Source organism: Gadus chalcogrammus, chromosome 3 (assembly GCF_026213295.1).
Source record: "Gadus chalcogrammus isolate NIFS_2021 chromosome 3, NIFS_Gcha_1.0, whole genome shotgun sequence".
NCBI classification, from domain to species: Eukaryota; Metazoa; Chordata; class Actinopteri; order Gadiformes; family Gadidae; genus Gadus; species Gadus chalcogrammus.
The window spans coordinates 15,989,201-16,007,267 of NC_079414.1; the positions used below are offsets into that span (position 1 = coordinate 15,989,201).

At 44.6% G+C, this 18,067-nt stretch overlaps 3 protein-coding genes across 4 annotated transcripts in view; 1 reads left to right on the top strand and 2 right to left on the bottom strand.

Annotated features, from left to right (window-relative positions):
• The window catches only part of lef1 (lymphoid enhancer-binding factor 1), a 26,584-nt gene extending 20,138 nt beyond the window's left edge, over positions 1-6,446 (top strand). Inside the window, exon 9 of the mRNA XM_056587242.1 lies at positions 6,313-6,446. Within this exon, the coding sequence (XP_056443217.1) occupies positions 6,313-6,392 (80 nt within the window). The 3' untranslated portion in view covers positions 6,393-6,446. The remainder of the gene's footprint in view (positions 1-6,312) is intronic.
• Positions 6,447-8,304: 1,858 nt separating this feature from the next.
• Positions 8,305-11,593, bottom strand: hadh (hydroxyacyl-CoA dehydrogenase). Its single transcript, XM_056586283.1, has 8 exons — positions 11,400-11,593; positions 11,080-11,208; positions 10,807-10,964; positions 10,241-10,367; positions 9,985-10,074; positions 9,813-9,885; positions 9,416-9,532; positions 8,305-9,328 (listed from the first exon to the last, which is right to left on the bottom strand). The coding sequence occupies exons 1-8, from the start codon at positions 11,514-11,516 to the stop codon at positions 9,210-9,212; spliced, it is 930 nt and encodes a 309-aa protein (XP_056442258.1). The 5' UTR covers positions 11,517-11,593; the 3' UTR covers positions 8,305-9,209.
• An 85-nt stretch (positions 11,594-11,678) lies between these two features.
• LOC130379445 (cytochrome P450 2U1) lies at positions 11,679-16,428 on the bottom strand. 2 transcript variants are annotated; one of them, XM_056586280.1, is made up of 5 exons: positions 15,981-16,428; positions 15,018-15,668; positions 14,785-14,946; positions 14,239-14,406; positions 11,679-14,094 (listed from the first exon to the last, which is right to left on the bottom strand). In XM_056586280.1, the coding sequence occupies exons 1-5, from the start codon at positions 16,285-16,287 to the stop codon at positions 13,916-13,918; spliced, it is 1,467 nt and encodes a 488-aa protein (XP_056442255.1). In that variant the 5' UTR covers positions 16,288-16,428; the 3' UTR covers positions 11,679-13,915. The 2 variants fall into 2 exon arrangements, with proteins under 2 accessions (XP_056442255.1, XP_056442254.1); XM_056586279.1 differs by having other exon boundaries at positions 15,834-16,427.
• Positions 16,429-18,067: the final 1,639 nt, after the last annotated feature.

Sequence of the window (18,067 nt, forward strand, 5' to 3'; positions counted from 1 at the left end):
TGCTGCTCTGGTCGCACGGCTCCCCCCCAGCAACCTCCCCGTCATGTGGGCCGGCTGAAATCAGCTGTCAGCGAGGGGGGGAGGGAGGGAGCGAGAGAGTGAGGGAGAGAAAATCCCTTTTATGTTACAGAGCCCTGAGTTTTGCCAAATCTCCCTCCTGCCTATCACGCTCCACATTTCCATTTTTCTCTCTCTTCTCTCTTTTTCGGGTCGTTCTTTATGGCTTTGCTCCACTCTCTCTTTCTCTCTCACCAACTTCCCTCTTTGTTTTCCTTTTCTCTTTCCCTTTCTTTATTTATCTGACTCGCTCCCCTGCTCTAAATTTTTGCCTCACTCTTTCTCTCTCTTCCCGTCTCTCACTTTTGCCTCTCTGTCTCTCTCACACTCTTCCTGCAGTTTATTTCTTTCTCTCTCGCTCTCTTTTTACGCCTCTACCTCTTTACCTCTCTCTCTCCCACTCTACCTCTCTCTCTCTACCTCTCTCTTTCTCTACCTCTTTACTTATATCTCTCTACCTTTCTCTCTCTCCCTCTCTCTCTACCTTTCTACCTCTACCTCTCTACCTCTCTCTCTTAACCTTTTAACCTCTCACTCTCAACCTCTTTACCCCTCTCTCTCTCTAACTCCCTCTCCCTCTCTCTCTCTCTCTCTCTCGTTCTCTCTCGTTCTCTCTCTCTCTCTCTCTCTCTCTCTCTCTCTATACCCCTCTCTCTTTAAAACCTGGCCACAATCTCCAGCCGCAATTAGGCAACGTTCCGCATCTGCCTCCATTTTCCCCGGCCGTTTCAATTTGCCGCCTTGCCCCCTCTGGGCCACCGTGGCTCTGCAGACCAGCGCCTCCACCACGGCCGTCTTGTTAGGGACCTGGGGGTGGGGGGTGGGGGGTTGGGGGTAGGGGCTGTGGGTGGATAATTGGACGATGGAATCCGGATCCGTTAGGAGAAAAAAAAAAAACTACTCATGCCTTTAGTGGGATCGGCTCATGGAAGGGAAGATGGTTCTAAATTGTACTTTAATTTTTCTTCTTGTATTTCATGTTCAGCCTGTCTAGTTTGCTTTATTGAGCATGGCAGACCGATAGGGTAGGGGGTGTTCCTGACATCCCATGCCAAGCATCTATGCCCTTAAAATAACTAAAAGCATCTATGCACACACAGATGGGCATCTATATACAGTATATATTCAAACCTTTTTCTAGTGAGGTGGAGGTGGATGCGTTCATCAGAGCGATGTCTTGACTTGTTCTTCTACTGAGGAGGAGATGGGGGGGGGGGGGGGGGGATCACTAGGAAGGGAGAAATGTTTTCATAACCGGTACCAGTAGTACCACCACAACCAGCCCTCCGCCCCAACCCTGTCTCCTCATGCCCCCATAAAGCCCGCTCTGTGCACCAAAACGCCCCTCTCAGTGCCTTCTGATTGGACCTCCCCAGAGTTCTAGAATGTCAAACACACGTCCAGCCCTTGTGCTCGGAGGAGCCATCTGGCAACTGGTGAAATAATAATAATAATAATAATAATAATAATAATAATAATAATAATAACACTACAAACAGCAGAAGTCAGTTAGAGTTTAAGTTCTAACACTTAAGTTTGTGTTAGTCACCGACTTTTAGGTAATGTGTGTGTGTGTGTGTGTGTGTGTGTGTGTGTGTGTGTGTGTGTGTGTGTGTGTGTGTGTGTGTGTGTGTGTGTGTGGTGTGTGTGTGTGTGTGTGTCTGTGTGTGTCTGTGTGTGTTTATATCCGCGTGTATGTGTGTGTGTGTCCGCACACATGCACCAGAGATAGCACCTATGCTGCCGTTGTTTAGGCTGGGGGCCTGCGGTTTGTTTTGGATGACTCACTGGCCCTATTGTGTTGTCAGCTGCAGTAACAGTATGGGGGTCCAGTCTCTCTGCTCTGTGTGATGTCTTCTCCACTTCCTCTCTCTCTCTCTCTCTCTCTCTCTCTCTCTCTCTCTCTCTCTCTCTCTCTCTCTCTCTCTCTCTCTCTCTCTCTTACCCTCCTCTCCTTTCTGTCTCTCGCCCTTCTCTCTTGTTATCTCTCTCTCCTTTCTGTCACTCTCTCTCCGCCCCCGCGCCTCCACTCCTTCACTCCCTTGCTTCCAGACGTGTGGATGAGGGGAAGGGGGTGTGACCCCGTGCAACCCTCTCTCCCCCAGGTACGGGGGGGGGGGGGGGGGGGGGGGGTTGCACGGGCTGGGGGGCGGAAGCAGGAAGCCCATATGGGAGGCAAAGAGGAAGGAGTTTATTGATATTTGGATTCAAACCGTTGCACGTTGCACGTTTCATTGTCATTTCTTTTTTTCATTGTAAAGAAACAACGGGCCTCTGCTCCGTTGTTTCTTTTGGTTCAAACTGTTCCATCCCTTTCCTTTGCTTTCTTATTACTTCCCCACTCTTTGCTCCCCCTCCCTCTCCCTGCCCCCTCTGGTTTGGCTCCTCCCCCTGCCGTTTCCTCTTCCTGTCTCTCTCTCTCCCCCGTCCGGCCCGCTGGATGTGAGTGATGGCGCGGCCGCGGCAGCCCCTTTGAAGCCCGGCCGCAGCCCAGGGACCAGTCATTGTGCCGGCTCTTTGAACATGCCTCCCCTCCCCTCGCTCTCTCTCCCTCCCTCCCTCCCCGCTCCACCCTCCCTAGCCTGCCTATGCGGGAGCATACAGCTCTTGGCCAGACTTCAGCTGCCCCTTTCCCCCCACCCCCCCCCCCCCCCCCCCCCTAGCCTTGCCGCCTCTGATGTGGGCAAAAAAAAACAACACCCGCCATCCACCCACTCCTCCCCCAGACCCCCTCCTCGTGTCTCACCCACACATGCCTGAGGTTTGGGGTTTCGGTGCATACACCCCCACCGACTTCCACCGCGCCCCCCTACCCACCGGAGCCAGACTCGGAGCCAGCCCCGCCACTCCGATGCTGGGCCCGACATTTATTCTCGCCTGGCCTCCTTCCCTTCGCCCATCTGGTTCTGAGTGGGGCCCTTTTGGCTGAGTGCGTGCGTTTTGTGATAGTCAACCATGGAGGAAAAAAAACATTTATTCTGTGTTTTACCGGCGTGCCTTCACCGCCTGTGAGGTGCCTTACCTTATTTTTTTATACTGAATGTTGTGTCTAAAGTAATGTGAGAACGTTTTACGTTGCAGTATATCTCTCACTTAAATAAACCGAGAACACCCATCGCCTTCGTACACTACAGCATTCAGGATTATTTCTAGTCTGTCAGATTGCTTTAGTTTCTAGATCCTCAAACTTTTCCTCCTGCTGAAGTGAGGGTTTTTTCCACCATCAGCTGTGATTTACAGCTCTAGGCCCCCCCCCCCCCCCCCCATCGAGCCCCCTACTGCCGAACGAAGCCACTTTTCCCTCTGTAACAGTTCCCACCCTATTAAACCTGACGCCAAGCGGACGTGCGTAGCAGACCTGCGCTGTGGCTGGTCCCGCTCATAGTTTGATACTGGATCTCGGGTTGAAACAAAGGAAAGGCAACGGATCATAACAGAGCCCGCCTTTTTGATTTACTCCAAACTAATTCAAAGTAAATGCGCCAGACGTCCTCTTAAAAGGGATTTTCTTTTTTGTTACTTTAACCGATGTTTTTTATGAAGCTTTGAAATGAGCTTTTCTGGCAAAGGCAGCAACTAACAGCCTGACGATGTAGTGTTAAGTTGTTGGTTCCCTTTGGCAGTTAACCCCCCCCCCCCCCCTCCCCTCTCCTCTATAGTGTACAATCTACCCTCCGCCGGAGACAACGGCGTCCGCCCGGGCTTATTTTAGAGTGCTCCGTCCTCTGCTGTGTTTTCCACCAGAAACCCCAGATCCCTGTGTAAGGAAGGAGGTTGGGGAAGGAGGGGGGGTGCGGGTTGAGGCAACGGGGGGGGGGGGGGGGGAGGCGGAGGGGGGCGGCGGATTGGCCGGTAAGAAAGCGGGCGGGGTCCAGCTGTCCGGCGTGTTTTTGTTTTTTTCTCTGCGGGCACTTTGATTCTGGCTCGCGAGGTGAAAGCGGCAATTGAGACGCGAGGCCGTGCCAGTTAACTTAACCTCCCACACTTCAAAAGCCAGGCGGGGAACTCTCTCACTCTCTACGTCTCCCACCCCCCCCCCCCCTCCCTCTCGCTCTCTCTCTCTCTCTCTCTCTCTCTCTCACTAACTCTCTCTCTCTGTCTCTTTCCCGTTCTCTTTCTCCCTCTCTCCCATGTTTTCTACGAACAGAGGAGCATTTCATTTCCTGCCGCAGAAAAAATGAATAAATAAAAAGCATCCAGCCAGCATTCCAGAACACTGGTGGGGTGGAGAGAGGGAGAGAGGGAGAAAGGCAGGGGTGGGTCAAGTTGCCCCTGAATATATTTGTGTGTGTGTGTGTGTGTGTGTGTGTGTGTGTGTGTGTGTGAATCGAGGGGACCTTGTGAGACCTTCGCCCAACACACACACACACACACACACACACACACACACACACACACACACACACACACACACACACACACACACACACACACACACACACACACACACACACACACACACACACACACACACCCTCTGCGTGCACGCCCACCACGCGTCCCATTGAGCCCCCGGCCCCCTGCTGTTCCGCCCAGACTCTGGGAGGAAGGCTGGGGGCTTTTCATGTATTTCACCGGGGACAGGAACACTCTCCCCAGGAGGAGAGGGGTGGGGTGGGGGGGGGGGGGGGGGGGGGAGGTTGAGCCGAGAGCATGGGGGGGTTTGCAGGTCGTGCAAGGCTGCGTTTGGATGCTGGGAGGAAACGAGGGAGGGCGGTCGAAGTAAATCAAAAAATGACAGGGTTCCACCGTTCGTCTCCATCTCTGTCACCCTGCTTCTCTATGTCTGTCTCTATCGTCTGTCTCTCTCTCTTCTATCTCTCCTCTCTGTCTCTCTTCTCGGTCTCTCTGTCTCTCCGTCTCTCTGTCTCTCATCCATGCTCCTCCTCTAGTCAGACGTCACTTAGTCCTTCCTCGCAGAAGCAGCGGCCTGTGTCCTTTCCACTTTGATCCACATGTGGTAAAAGAGTCTGAAGGAGTGATGCACGTGTACGTGTACGTGTGTGTGTGTGTGTGTGTGTGTGTGTGTGTGTGTGTGTGTGTGTGTGTGTGTGTGTGTGTGTGTGTGTGTGTGTGTGTGTGTGTGTGTGTATGTGTGTGTGTGTGTATGTGTGTGTGTGTGTGTGTGTGTGTGTGTGTGTGTGTGTGTGCGCGCAAATGTGCATGTGTGTGCGTGACAGAGCGAAAGCGGAAAGCCCGCCTCATCTCTGAACTTGATTGCAAGGAAGCCTTCTACTGAAATCGCTTCTTCTCCCCTCTCATCGTATTTCCTGCCTTCCTCAGAAACACCTCGCATATCAAGGTATATCTAGCTACCTCTCAACCCCATCCCCCCCCCCCCCCCCTGCCCTTTGATCATGTATTCTATTTGATCCTGGGTGTTGAACCAACAGCTCACTCTGGTTGGTCGATATCTGTACCTCAGTCTTGATTGGTTAGCAGCGCCAGTCCATATCATGAGAAGAGGGGGGGATATAAACACTGCTGGGGTCTGACAATTTGGGAAGAAAGTAAGAAAACAAGAAACCAATCCGTCTTCAACCGAGGTCTCATACTGTAGAACCAAATTCAGGGAAATGGATAAAAAAAATGGAAATTAAGGTTTTGTTGGACTTAGGGTTAGCAAAGATTCCGAAAGGACTCTCCGTTTTTTTGCAATTATTTCCCTCTGCCAACCCAGAACTCAGGTGAAGACCTTGAGCGAGGGAGAGTGGGGAGTGAGGGGAGAGAGGGTGGACTTGGTGGGTGAGGACGTGGGAGTCACATGCCACAGCAGAGGTGCGGGAGGGTTGCCAGCCAGGGTTACAGTGACCCCCCCCCACCCACACACACGTTAAAAACCAAGATCAAACGAAGCCCGGACAGCCCACATCCTGTCATTGACCCCTGACGTCTCTAGTACTGTACTGTACTGTTCTCAATCTCGTTATTTTTCTTCTCCTTCTCCTCCTCCTCCTTCTCAACCCTGCCCCGAATGATACTCATTTAGTTGCAATACTGACGATGCTTTGCCGTTTTGGTTAAACAAATCATCATGGCCAGAGAAATTCTGTGTATTAGTTCATCTGTCTGGGTTTTTGGTTGAGGTCACCCCACATTTCTGCTGTTGTAGCGGACTCTACACGTGTCTCTAATTAATCCTCGGCTCGGTAACGACGTGGAATCTTTTTGGTGCCTGTTGATCCTAACATTGAGTGGTTTTCTCTCTTGTCCCTGTGTCTCTCCCTTGTCTCTGTGTCTGTCTGCGTCTCACAGGAGGAAAGAGGAACACTTTCTCCACATGCAAAGCCAAGACAGCGGATACTGGTCCATTGCTCGAGATGGAAGCCTGTTAGATCCCCTTGAAGACCCCAAACCCCTGAAAACCCCATGCCTCCAAATCTCAGAGACCTGACCCTGACCCCTTCCTCAACACAAGCCCCCCCCCCCCCCCCCCCCCCCCACACTCCACTATCCACCCCCAATCCCCAGACGTCCTCCAAAACACACTTTTTAAAAATCACCAAAAACAACACTGTATGGTGTTTGACTCCCTCACTGCCGCCACCTGCTGTAAAGACCATGCACTGCAACTGAACGAGACAATCAGAACCAGGAATCCCACACCTGAATTCATACCCGAGAAAAACTATTTCACTCATAACAGTGCCCAAAAAAATAAACACAGAGAAGAGTAGAAATAATTAGATGTTGGTCATATTTTTTGCAGCTTTATTCACCAACCCCTCGAAACACTGCACTGAAACACAGCAGCCATTTTGACTTGCACGCAAGTGAAAGCCTCTACCTACTCACCACCATCACAACAAACACTAATGACACACATTGTTCCTAAGTTATTTAAGTATAAGTTATTTGTCACCGTGGTTTCCTTCCTTTTTGTATAGACGACGACGTTCGGACCCCCAATACTGTACAACCCAATCCCCCCACCCACCCAACCACCACCCTCTCTCTCTTTGTACTCATCTCACTGGAAATGAGAGACCATGGCTGGGATTCAGCCCGGCCAAACTCCTCGTTGAGACTGCACTAAAGGAAGATGGATGATTCTCCCATCTTGTCAACTAAAACGTCCGATAAAAGACGCCATTTTGTTCTCTTGATGAGCGCTTGGTGCAAATTAAAACAAAAAAAAACTCGAAACAAAAAAAAAGCATCAACGTCCTGATTTCGCTTATCATTTCAGACTGAGTTTGATTTATTTTGAATGCTTTATTTTGTATCTTGAACTTGTTTCAATTTCTTGGTGTATATTTTCTGTGATTGTTTGTTTTTTATATTTTGATTTTTTTTATATAGTGGTATATATGAAAAATAAGCTTTGGACACAGGAAAGCCATTTTTTCTTGTTGAAGCGTCTTGCAGATAAATGATGATGTAATGCTTCTTTTGATAACTATTTGTAACAAATAGTGACCTCGAGTCTCAGATGTAAAATAATGCTCAATATGTGTACTTTTTAAAACTGTCAGGATATGTCACTTTTCTTGGTATTTTTGCAGGCAACATAAGGACAAAGGCAAGAGTAAAAGCTCAGAGGCCTCTATTTTATTGTTCTCAAAACAAGTCAAATGAAGCAGATATATATAGATATATATTTACCCCAGCACTTGGCAGTCGTTTCTTTCATTGCGATGGACCTTCGTCTTTTCTCTGCGGTAGCTAATTGTGTGGTCTTTAGCCATGTCTTTTATTCCATGACAGCATCTCTGTAACATTTTTATTTTAATGCTCTATTTTTTAGTATAACTTGATGAATTCTTTTTTTATTCATTGTTATATTTTGGGTCATTGTCATCTTGGAATAGCACTTTGCTTCCCAAGTGGTCACATTTGAACTGTTTCGACATGTTTTTGTTTTTTTAAGAAAAATAAAAAAAAAAGCATCCTTGGCTAATTTGATCAGTTACCTATGTTACACAAATCAAGGATTAGATAAGATTTTTGATGCAGCATTTCCCTAATAGAATATCTCTACGAGCATTTCAGGTATCGATAATAATATGTTGCCATCTGTTGTTGGTTGCCGGAACTGCAAGGCAACAAAGAAACACTTGATATAACATGTTTTAATCTCTAGGGAAACTTCAAAGGGCTATGGAAAATGGACCAGCAATTAAAACTCAGAACGCATACAGTGCCCGGGGCTTCGTTGATGCAGAATTAGTGCAAGGATAATGGAAAGGAGAACTAAATCATTGAGAATATTATAAACCCCTCAGTTGGCCAATAACTGCTTTTAAATTAGATGAATCTTTTCCCCAAGCTTTATTTATAAATCGCAGGTGAATTTAACATTTAATTTCTCTGACAACTTAATAGTCCCAACGTATAAATCGGAATGCTAAACAGAACCCTGATGAAGAAGTCAATGTCAAAATATTATTTTCTGTTTCCCGAAATTGCTACATTGTGGATTTCTAGTCAAACAGCGCCATCATGAGTTATTTTAAGGGGCGTCTCACTCAAAAATATCTCATGTTTATTCGCATCTAACACTACACTCTAACACAAGTACTTCTCAGAAAACTAAAACATTAATTTAGGGTTGTAATTTGATACATCTCTCATTGAACGTTAATTGAAATTGCTTAGCATGCAAATCAAAAGAAAAAATATGTATATTTTGTATTTTAAGTTGAATTACAACTCAAACGATTACATCTACCCATCGTCATCAGTCACATTTAAAGACAACACAAGCATTAGTAGACGCACATGGAAAAGCTCCCTTTATTACCAACAACATTTAAATACAGAGAAAGATGACCGCCTGGACACAGGTCAGCTGGGAGACGCGTTGTATGAAGGCACGAGGGTTCAGTTCAATATCGTTGTCATAACAGTGTGATTTACTCAAGTTAGACTAAACACATTCATTGCCAATACAAATGGTGTCGTTTGACACGAGTGATCGAGTCCACAAAAAAAGGTAAAAATCTTGATATGTTTCATAGTTGCTTGGTGAATGATTTTTTTGTTGTGTACGTGTAGTGTGTTTAGCATTTATAATTGCACTGTGTGATCTCTTTCAACTTTCCTCTCAGATCGTAGAAATCAAATGTAGCGCGCATTCACGTCAACATGAGTCCAGCAATCTATCCTCCTGAACCTTTTATTTTTCATGCCACACTATGAGCGTGTGTTAATCACTTATACTTGTAGAAACCCTCTCCAGTCTTTCTGCCATATTTGCCTTCAGCGACCAGTTTGTTCAGCATCTCGCTCTGGCCGAACAGGGGGTTGTTTGGGTCCATCAGACACCAACCTGATGAATAGCCAGAGACGTTAAATACATACTGCAATTTTCTTTATATAACCTTCAATCAGAGGCGTAACAATAGCGCTATCTTACCGTCGATAATGAATTTGGCCGTGTCCAGACCTACGTAATCGAGGAGTTCAAACGGTCCCATGGGGTAGCCCGCTCCGAGCTTCATGGCAATGTCAATGTCCTCTTTAGATCCATGACCTACAAGGGGAAAACAACTAATGAAATAATCCCCAAAGTATCTCATACAGGTTCTGCTAAATGATGATGAAGTCATTAAATCACCAACCATGGAGGTTTTCAAATATGAAACACAATGCTTTGCAAAACTTTTTTTGTTTGTTATGAAATTGCAGAAAGACCCCATTCCATCGGCTGTAGCAGACGCCGACGTGTGTGAATCGACTGGTTGATGCACGTCGGTGCATCTCATAATATGAACACACCCATTGTTTTTCTCTTTCCCGATAGTAATGCGTACCTCTCTCATGTAACCGGATAGCCTCCATCATGTAGGGCACCAGCAGGCGGTTCACAATAAACCCAGGAGTGTCCTGGAGGGAGAGGCCAGCCGAACAACCGTCAATGACAACCATTACCCACACATTACTATACGATTAGATCAGGATTACCATTAGGGAGCAAAGCCTTACCTTGCATGACACCGGTGTTTTCCCAAGAGCCTTGCTGAAATTCAGCAGGGAATCGAAGGTATCCTGGCTAGTGGCTGACGTGCCAATAACCTTGTGGAAATAATTATTGTTCACAACTTCTCAAATTTGAGCCCCGCACGATAATACATTGAGCAATGGTTACCTTTAAAAAAGGGACAATAGGGATTGAACCCAGAACATCCTAATCAGGTCTACCAGGTTTACTGCTCTCAAATACAACACTTTGGCCTCCTACCTCGACCAGCTTCATCATAGGGACCGGGTTGAAGAAGTGAAGACCTCCGAACCTGTCCAACCTACTGGTGGAGCTGGCGATGTCAGAGATGGGCAGCGATGAGGTGTTGCTGGCAAAGATTGTGTGTCTGAAACAGAACAGCAACAGAGCGGCAGTAAGAAAAAAAAAAGACTTGAGACGCCATCTTGAAACTATGTGACGAAGAACGTAAATAATCGTAGCCACACGCTTTATGCACCTAATTGTATTAATATGTTCGCTATAAATGTATTTATTATTGACATGCTTGTCATGCTATTACTATTCTATTACTTATGTTCCAATGGGTATTGTTCACACAATGTATCATAAGAGTCTTTGTTGGTGATACATTTTGAGATGCCTTTTTAGTTTAAGTCAAATCCTAAATTAGTAAATATACCATAACCTAGGCTAATCAAAATATTAATGGTCAACACTTCATACCAAAATATGTTCCGTTACAAGATAACAAATATACCAAATATGCTAAGGGTGACAGGTTGATAAAACTAAATGTGTGGAAATTAGTAATGTAAGCTTTTTACGCTGGGGCAACTTTATCTAGTCCAGCAAACAGATCCTGCTTGATTTTGAGGTTTTCTACAATGGCCTCAAGAACCAGATCCGAGCTTTGGGCGGTAGACGCTGCGTCTGTTGAGGATGACACATTCTTCATCACATTCTGGACGAACTCGGCACCTGCCTGGAACAAACGTACGTCATCACGTAATCACGTCACTGCGTTGTCATATACGTAATATAGTTAAAACGTTCCATAACTTTATGCATATTGAAAACTCATGAAAATGAATTCACACCTCTGGTTTATCCGCAAACTTCTTCTTCACCACTCTTTTTAAACTGCCTTCGATGCCTTTTACAGCCTTTTTCAGGATGTCTTCTGACATGTCCACTAACGTCACTGAATGGCCAGTTGCAGCAGCGACCTTACAAAATAAGAATTGTAGGTAAAGTCTCGTTATAACAATCAGCCAGACAGGTACACAGACACACCAAATATGGTTATATTAGCTACCGTAATCTAGCTCATGAGCACTGTTCTAGCCCCGACGGAAGGCAAGGTTAAGTAGCTAAGCTAAATAGCCAAAACAAACGCACAGCTTTTTTTTTACATTACCTGTGCAATTCCTGCGCCCATCTGACCGCCTCCGATGATCATAACTTGTTTTATAATCACATTTCTGACAGCTGAAGAGGAGAAGCCCCGTGTGACTTGGTGAGTGAGGAAAGCCATGCTTTCGATATGTTAGCACCGTGCTGCTGGGACAGCTATGTTGCAGTCAGTATCCCAATGTGGGTAGAAGTTCACTGTCTGTTACAACCACGTGACTTGGACGACCTTTTACTCACATAGGTATTAGAACGTTATATCACATATACTGACATATATATTGGGAATGCATTCTTTATTAATATTTAGATTTTGTGTAGTATTCAATCGTTCAAAATATATACAGAAAAAAATATATGTTTTATTAACGAACAATAAACCATATCAATTCATTGAATGTGAATATATGTGCAATTCAGCAAATAACTCAAATATGTGCAATGGATGCATAACATTCTCTATTCATACTTAATTAAAACGTAAATAGAATAACATTAAGCTGTAGCTACTGTAGCTACCGGCCCGTTTTATTTGGAAACATTCTTTGACCAATCATGACTTTAAGCCAAATTACATGAATTTGGTGAAATTCACCTAAACTGAATTTAAACGAGCCCCCATAATGGTGAGGGCAGTCTACAAGATCCAATGATATGAGAATTATCAAGAGAATAATAGTCATGGCTCATGCAATGCCAAGGTGCCCAGCGGGCCAGTAAAGTTAGCTGCTCTCAGGTAGGCTATACCTCATTGTTTTTCTTATCGGCCATGCCAAAAACGGTAATCAATCCAGAATGGTGATATCTTGTCCTTCTTAGGATCATAAGGGAGAATATATTGTTATAAATATACAAACTGTTGGAAACCATTGGCGGCAATTAAACTAAACAGAATTCAAATTAACCTCAAATAATTCTCAGAGCAGCCTACAAGATCCATTGAATTTAAGAATTCTCAAGAAATGCATTAAAGGAGAAATCCGGTGTAAAATGGATCTGGGATATGTTTAGTATGATAACAAGTTGGAATGTTCGTTTGGGAGCAAAAAAGCGCGCAGAGACGCATTCCTAAATTGGCTGTTTTTAGCCGATTCTACCAAAATGCTATAAACTTGGAACGATTTGTTATAGTAAAAACTAAATCGCTATTTTAAACCATTTAAAAGGCTAGAAGTAGCCTGACACTTCTTTGGTAGTATAATAAGGGTCTTAACATGTAAAACGAGGCATTGATATCTTTGTAAGTGTACAGATTGTTTATTAAAAAGGACATTTTAATGTCATTTTTAATAAACAATCTGTACACTTACAAAGTTATCAACAGTGTTGTGAACGTTACTTTAAAAAACTAATTAGTTATAGTTAACTACTTGTTCCAAAAAGTAACTGAGTTAGTAATTGAATTACTCTATAATAAAAGTAACTAGCTACTAGGGAAAGTAACTATTTGCGTTACTGTAAAAAAAAGAAAGTTGCTATATGAAAAAGAATTTGGATTTTTCTGAGCAGTTTTCACTTGGCCTTAATGTGTTAAATGGTTGAACTGCCCATTAAAGGCCCTGATATACTTCAAACTCAATTTTAATTTGCTTAGTTGCAAAGGCTGTGGAACATCTGCCGAATACTACAGAAAATGCCAACTTTTCATCAGATTGCTCCGGACTCGCCATTTCTGCTGCTTCATCGAATCTGTTTGGTGTGTGTGCGTGTGCATGTGTGTGCGTGTGTGTGGCGCCCGTGTCCTGGCTTGTGTGTAAAAACACTGGCTCCGATTGGCTACCATGAAACATGACTCTGCCTTAGCCAATCATAATCGCTTATCTCGTTGTTAACCCACCCGGTCTCCTCACTAGCAGTTTGTGTTTGGAGCCAGGGTTGCGTTCGGATTACCCAGTTTATTCAATCAATTCATAGTAACGCACCGCATTTAACCTACAGTAACGGTGATGGCGTTGTAGTGACGGAAACAGTAATTAGTTAGATTACCCCAATAAAAAGAACGGTGTTACCTAACGCCGTTCTTTTAAACGGCGTTATTACAAACACTGGTTATCAATGCCTCGTTTTATATGTTTGTTAAGACTACCAAAGAAGTGTCAGGCTACTTCTAACCTTTTAAGTGGTTTGAAACAGCGATTTAGTTTTTACCATAACACATGCCCCTATCGTTCCAGGTTTATAGCGTTTTGATAGAATCGGCTAAAAACAGCCAACTTAAGAATGCGTCTATATGCGCTTTTTTTTTTCCAAAACAAACTTTCCAACTCGTTATCATACCAAACATATCCCAAATCTATTTTACACCGGATTTGTCCTTTAAAGTCATGCACTCATGCAGGAATGCCAGAGTACCCAGTGGGCCTAATGTTGAACTCGGCTCAACTCAGGGATGCATACTGTTCCCATCGGGCATGCAGAAGAGCTTATAAGAAAATATCTTGCTCTAAATACACAAACTACCTCAATGCATGATGGTCTGCAATGTCCATCACAATGATCGCACATTTTCTTTTAAACATGCATTCATCTTGGAATCACGCAAACAGTGTAAGGACAAGGTGCTAGTGTTAGGCCAAAGCGCCCCTGCATCGAGGGGGCAGGAACCCCGATTGGTAGGCTGAATTGAAAAGCCTGCAGTAGGTTGGTAAACATCAGAAACATCTCCATCTTGGCCAGTTGTTCTCCCATGCAAATCCTCGGACCTAAAACATACAGGGATTAAAATAAAAAAAATTAAAAACATTTACAAACCAATGATAATCAAATCTTGTTACTTTACTTAAGTTCTATCTTATCTTATCAACATGTTTGCAATATGTTTGGTTTGTTAGATGGGTGTGACCTACCGATCCCAAAGGGAATGAAGTGCTCTGATCTCAGCAGCTTTCCCGCCTCATCCAGAAAGCGGCCTGGGTTGAAGGTGTCTGGCTCCTCCCACACTGTGGGGTCTCTATGGACGGACCACAGGTTTGGGATGACCACTGTTCCTTTGGGGATAGTAAAGCCTCTGAACTCTGGAAAAAAACATATTAAACAAAATCAATCAATCAATAACATATGACATAATAATAATATAACATGGAGGATGCTTTATCAAGGCGTCTTACAATACTGTGCGTGGATACATTTCTTGGCAGTCAATACCAACTCATCCAGTGTATTTGCATCATAACACATGTTGATCATACATTGTCACTTAGTTCAAGTCCATTTGCAAATTATATTCAATAAAGTATAGATTCACTTTCTAACCTTCACACTTCACACGTGGTAAAAAAGTAAGAATGTATGCACTCAATGAAAGCATCCACAGAATGGCATATAGTACACATACGAAGGAACATATATTCTTGCCGAAGGAAATAATAACATGTGCAGCTGTTGACATTTACCTGCCGTTTTGGAAGCCATGTGGGGAATGCCCAAAGGGACGGCTACGGTCAACCTCTCCACCTCCATAATGGTGGCCTCTGTGAAAGGCAAACTCCCCTTGTCCTTCATAGAGGGGAGTCGCGCTCTGCCCACCACCTTGTCCATCTCCGCCTGCACTTTGTCTGGAATCACACATAAACACTCGGATGAGACCCACAATTAAAAGTGTGGTTTGAAAAGAAGGTTCTAATACCTTGTACATCCGGGTGCAGCGCCATATACAGCAGCATCCAAAGAATGGAATTAGTGCTGGTGTCGGTTCCGGCGATGAACAAATCCCCTATGATGTAGAAGAGATAGTCCTCTGAGAAGCTGCTATCCTCCTCGCCCGCGGCCTGCTGCTCCAGCACCTTGGCCAGGTACATGTCTATCAGGTCCCTGGGGTCGCTGGGGTCTAAGGTGGCCCTGTGCTGTGCGATGATCTTCTTCAGGAAGGCGGTGATGTCCCGCTGCACTTGCCGGAGCTCCTTGAAGATCCCACATGGGAGGTAATATAGCGCCGGTAGGATGTTGATCAGAAGCGCCGGCCCACTGATGCTGATCTCCAGCCCGCGGGCCATCAGTTCCAGCAAGGTGTTGAACTCCTCGTCGTCGTGATGGAAGTTGTGACCCATACTCATGGAGCAGATGACGTTGGATACGGCAGTTCTGATGAGGGGAGTCGGGTCCACACCTGTGTCACTGCTATTCCTATAGTGCTGTAACAGTTCCTCTTTGACGACAGCTAGGCACTCCAGGATATGTGGCTCCAAGGACAGCTTGCCCAGGCCAAAGGTCCGCAGACTGGCTTGGCAGAACTTTCGTTGGGTCCTCCACACTGGGCCAAATGGGGCAAAGGCTATTCCTATGGTTACAATTGACAAATGCAATTATAATCAATATTACTTCTTTATTTTTTATATTATAATCGTTATTACAAAGGGGCTGATGAACTGTTACAATTCATTTCTGGGTTATAGATATTTCTGAGCAGATGAGGAAAGGAAAATAATGTAACATAGTTCCTCACCTTTGCGTTTAGTCATTAAGGCAATTGTAGGTATATCAGGACGGTCGGAAAACACATCAGCATGGTTTGTCAGAGCGTCCTTAATTACTTCATAACCATTCAGTATAACGACCAACTTGTGTCCAATAAAGATGCTGTAAATGTTACCATATAAATTGGCTTGTTCCGTCATAAAAGCCAAATGACCTTTTTTGGATCTCGTCTGCTGTGGCTTTGCGAAAAACTTCCAAAGGCAAGGTGGGACAAGAAATGCACCAAAATTGCCTACAATAGGCATTGGTTTTGGTCCTGGCGGAATATTCGTAAGATCCACACGTTTCCTATTACAGTGAACCAAAACGCATAACGTGCAGATTGCCAGCAAGGCTATAGAATAGACTTGGGTTTTACAATAAATAAGCAACGATTCTAGCCACGATAGCAACAACATGATGTTAGTTCCAGAGATGTACATTACGACAATTCTATTTACAGGATATATATTTAAAAAAATAAATGTAGCCGAAGCCTGGCTCCTTTATGTTTTCACACCATACCGCTTCACACAAAAGGGAAGCTACTGTATCCAGTGCTGCAGCGGCACTCTAGAAAAGCATGGGACACGTCATATTGTTTTGCTGCTCCCTATTGGTAGAATGCTGTAGCTTCCTTGATTGGGAGGTTTGGCCACGACGATGACGTTGATTTCCTTTCTATCTATCTTTTTGTAATTATTGTTTTTTTTTGTTCTACACCAAATGTGGAAATTAAACAGTAATTCGTTCAAATATAAACCTGTGTATGAATAATAATTAACAAGGAGCTGACCGATTCGATATAAAATATAATAAAAACACCCACATGTATGCCTTGTTTGAGTTCTAAAAGGGCCGATTCACAAAGATCTTTAACCTAACTAGTTCGTCTTTAATCTCCATCTCTCCCATGTCAACTTCATACTTATTTTACATTTGTTGTTTTGGCTCAGGCGCTTGGAAAATTGCATGGATAAAACGAGAAACCCCATGAACTAAACCAAGCAAAGGATCGACACATCTGAATGAATTCTTGCAATCATAAAAAAAACAAATGCTACAAATGGTCATCATGGTTCATGTTTGCCTCTGAATATGTTCCACTCATGGTATTTCTGAACTTGGGAGAGTATTTGCCTTCCGATTCAGGGACGCGGGAAGTCAGTCCGAGTTCGGGGTGCTGAGAGCGTCTATTTAATGACGTCATTAAATGCTGCGCAACATTCATGGCCAGCAACATTTTACACCAGTTTTAGAATGCTTTACACTACAACAGACATGTTGAACACCAACATGCTTTATGTCAAAGCAGCATAGTACAATATTAAGCTATGGACAGATCACGCACGGAATGCAGGTTTATTTCTAATCAGAAGATGATTTATTATTGACGTAGTCACACCTAAACAAGGCCCTTGAATTTAACTATATCACACGCACACGCACATACACACACGATTTGTGTCGTTTGGTAGTAATAAAGACTTCATAGGCTATCCATCTATCTAGGCCAGGGTTCGAGTTATGATTCCATATCTGTGGGGGTCTCTTAAAAAATAAATAAATATAGATGCTCAAGTATAGGCCTAGGCTATTATGACACGGCTCTTCTCAATGCCACGGAACGCTCCGTTCACTTGCATGAGCCCTTCACAACAACGCCAGCGTCTTCGGTTGCTAAGCGACGTCAACGTCAACTTATGTGTGACACACACATAAGTTGCTGCATCTGTGTGTGTGTGTGTGTGTGTGTGTGTGTGTGTGTGTGTGTGTGTGTGTGTGTGTGTGTGTGTGTGTGTGTGTGTGTGTGTGTGTGTGTGTGTGTGTGTGTGTGTGTGTGTGTGTGTGCACGCGTGCGTGCGTGTGTGCACGTGAAATGCGTCGGGTCGTGCACCTTCTAACGCTCAGAGAGCAAGAGAGAAAGGAGCGCTGGACAGGACTGAGGCTGCAAGGGAAGCTTGCCTGCCTCCAGTCAGCTGATCACTCTGTGTCCCACTCAATTCTAAAAAATGCAGCTATCGCTGAGGAAATCCTAATTTTTACGATAAAGGCACGCCTCCAGGTGCTGCAAACTAAACTGAATCTGTCCATCTGGTATCCTAATAATCATGACTCTCACTGTCTACACCATGGACAGCGTCAGACCATAGAGTCTATGTCCCGCATTTTAAACGGCTGTAATGTTTACCAAGGACTATACATAGCCAGGCATGACAGGAT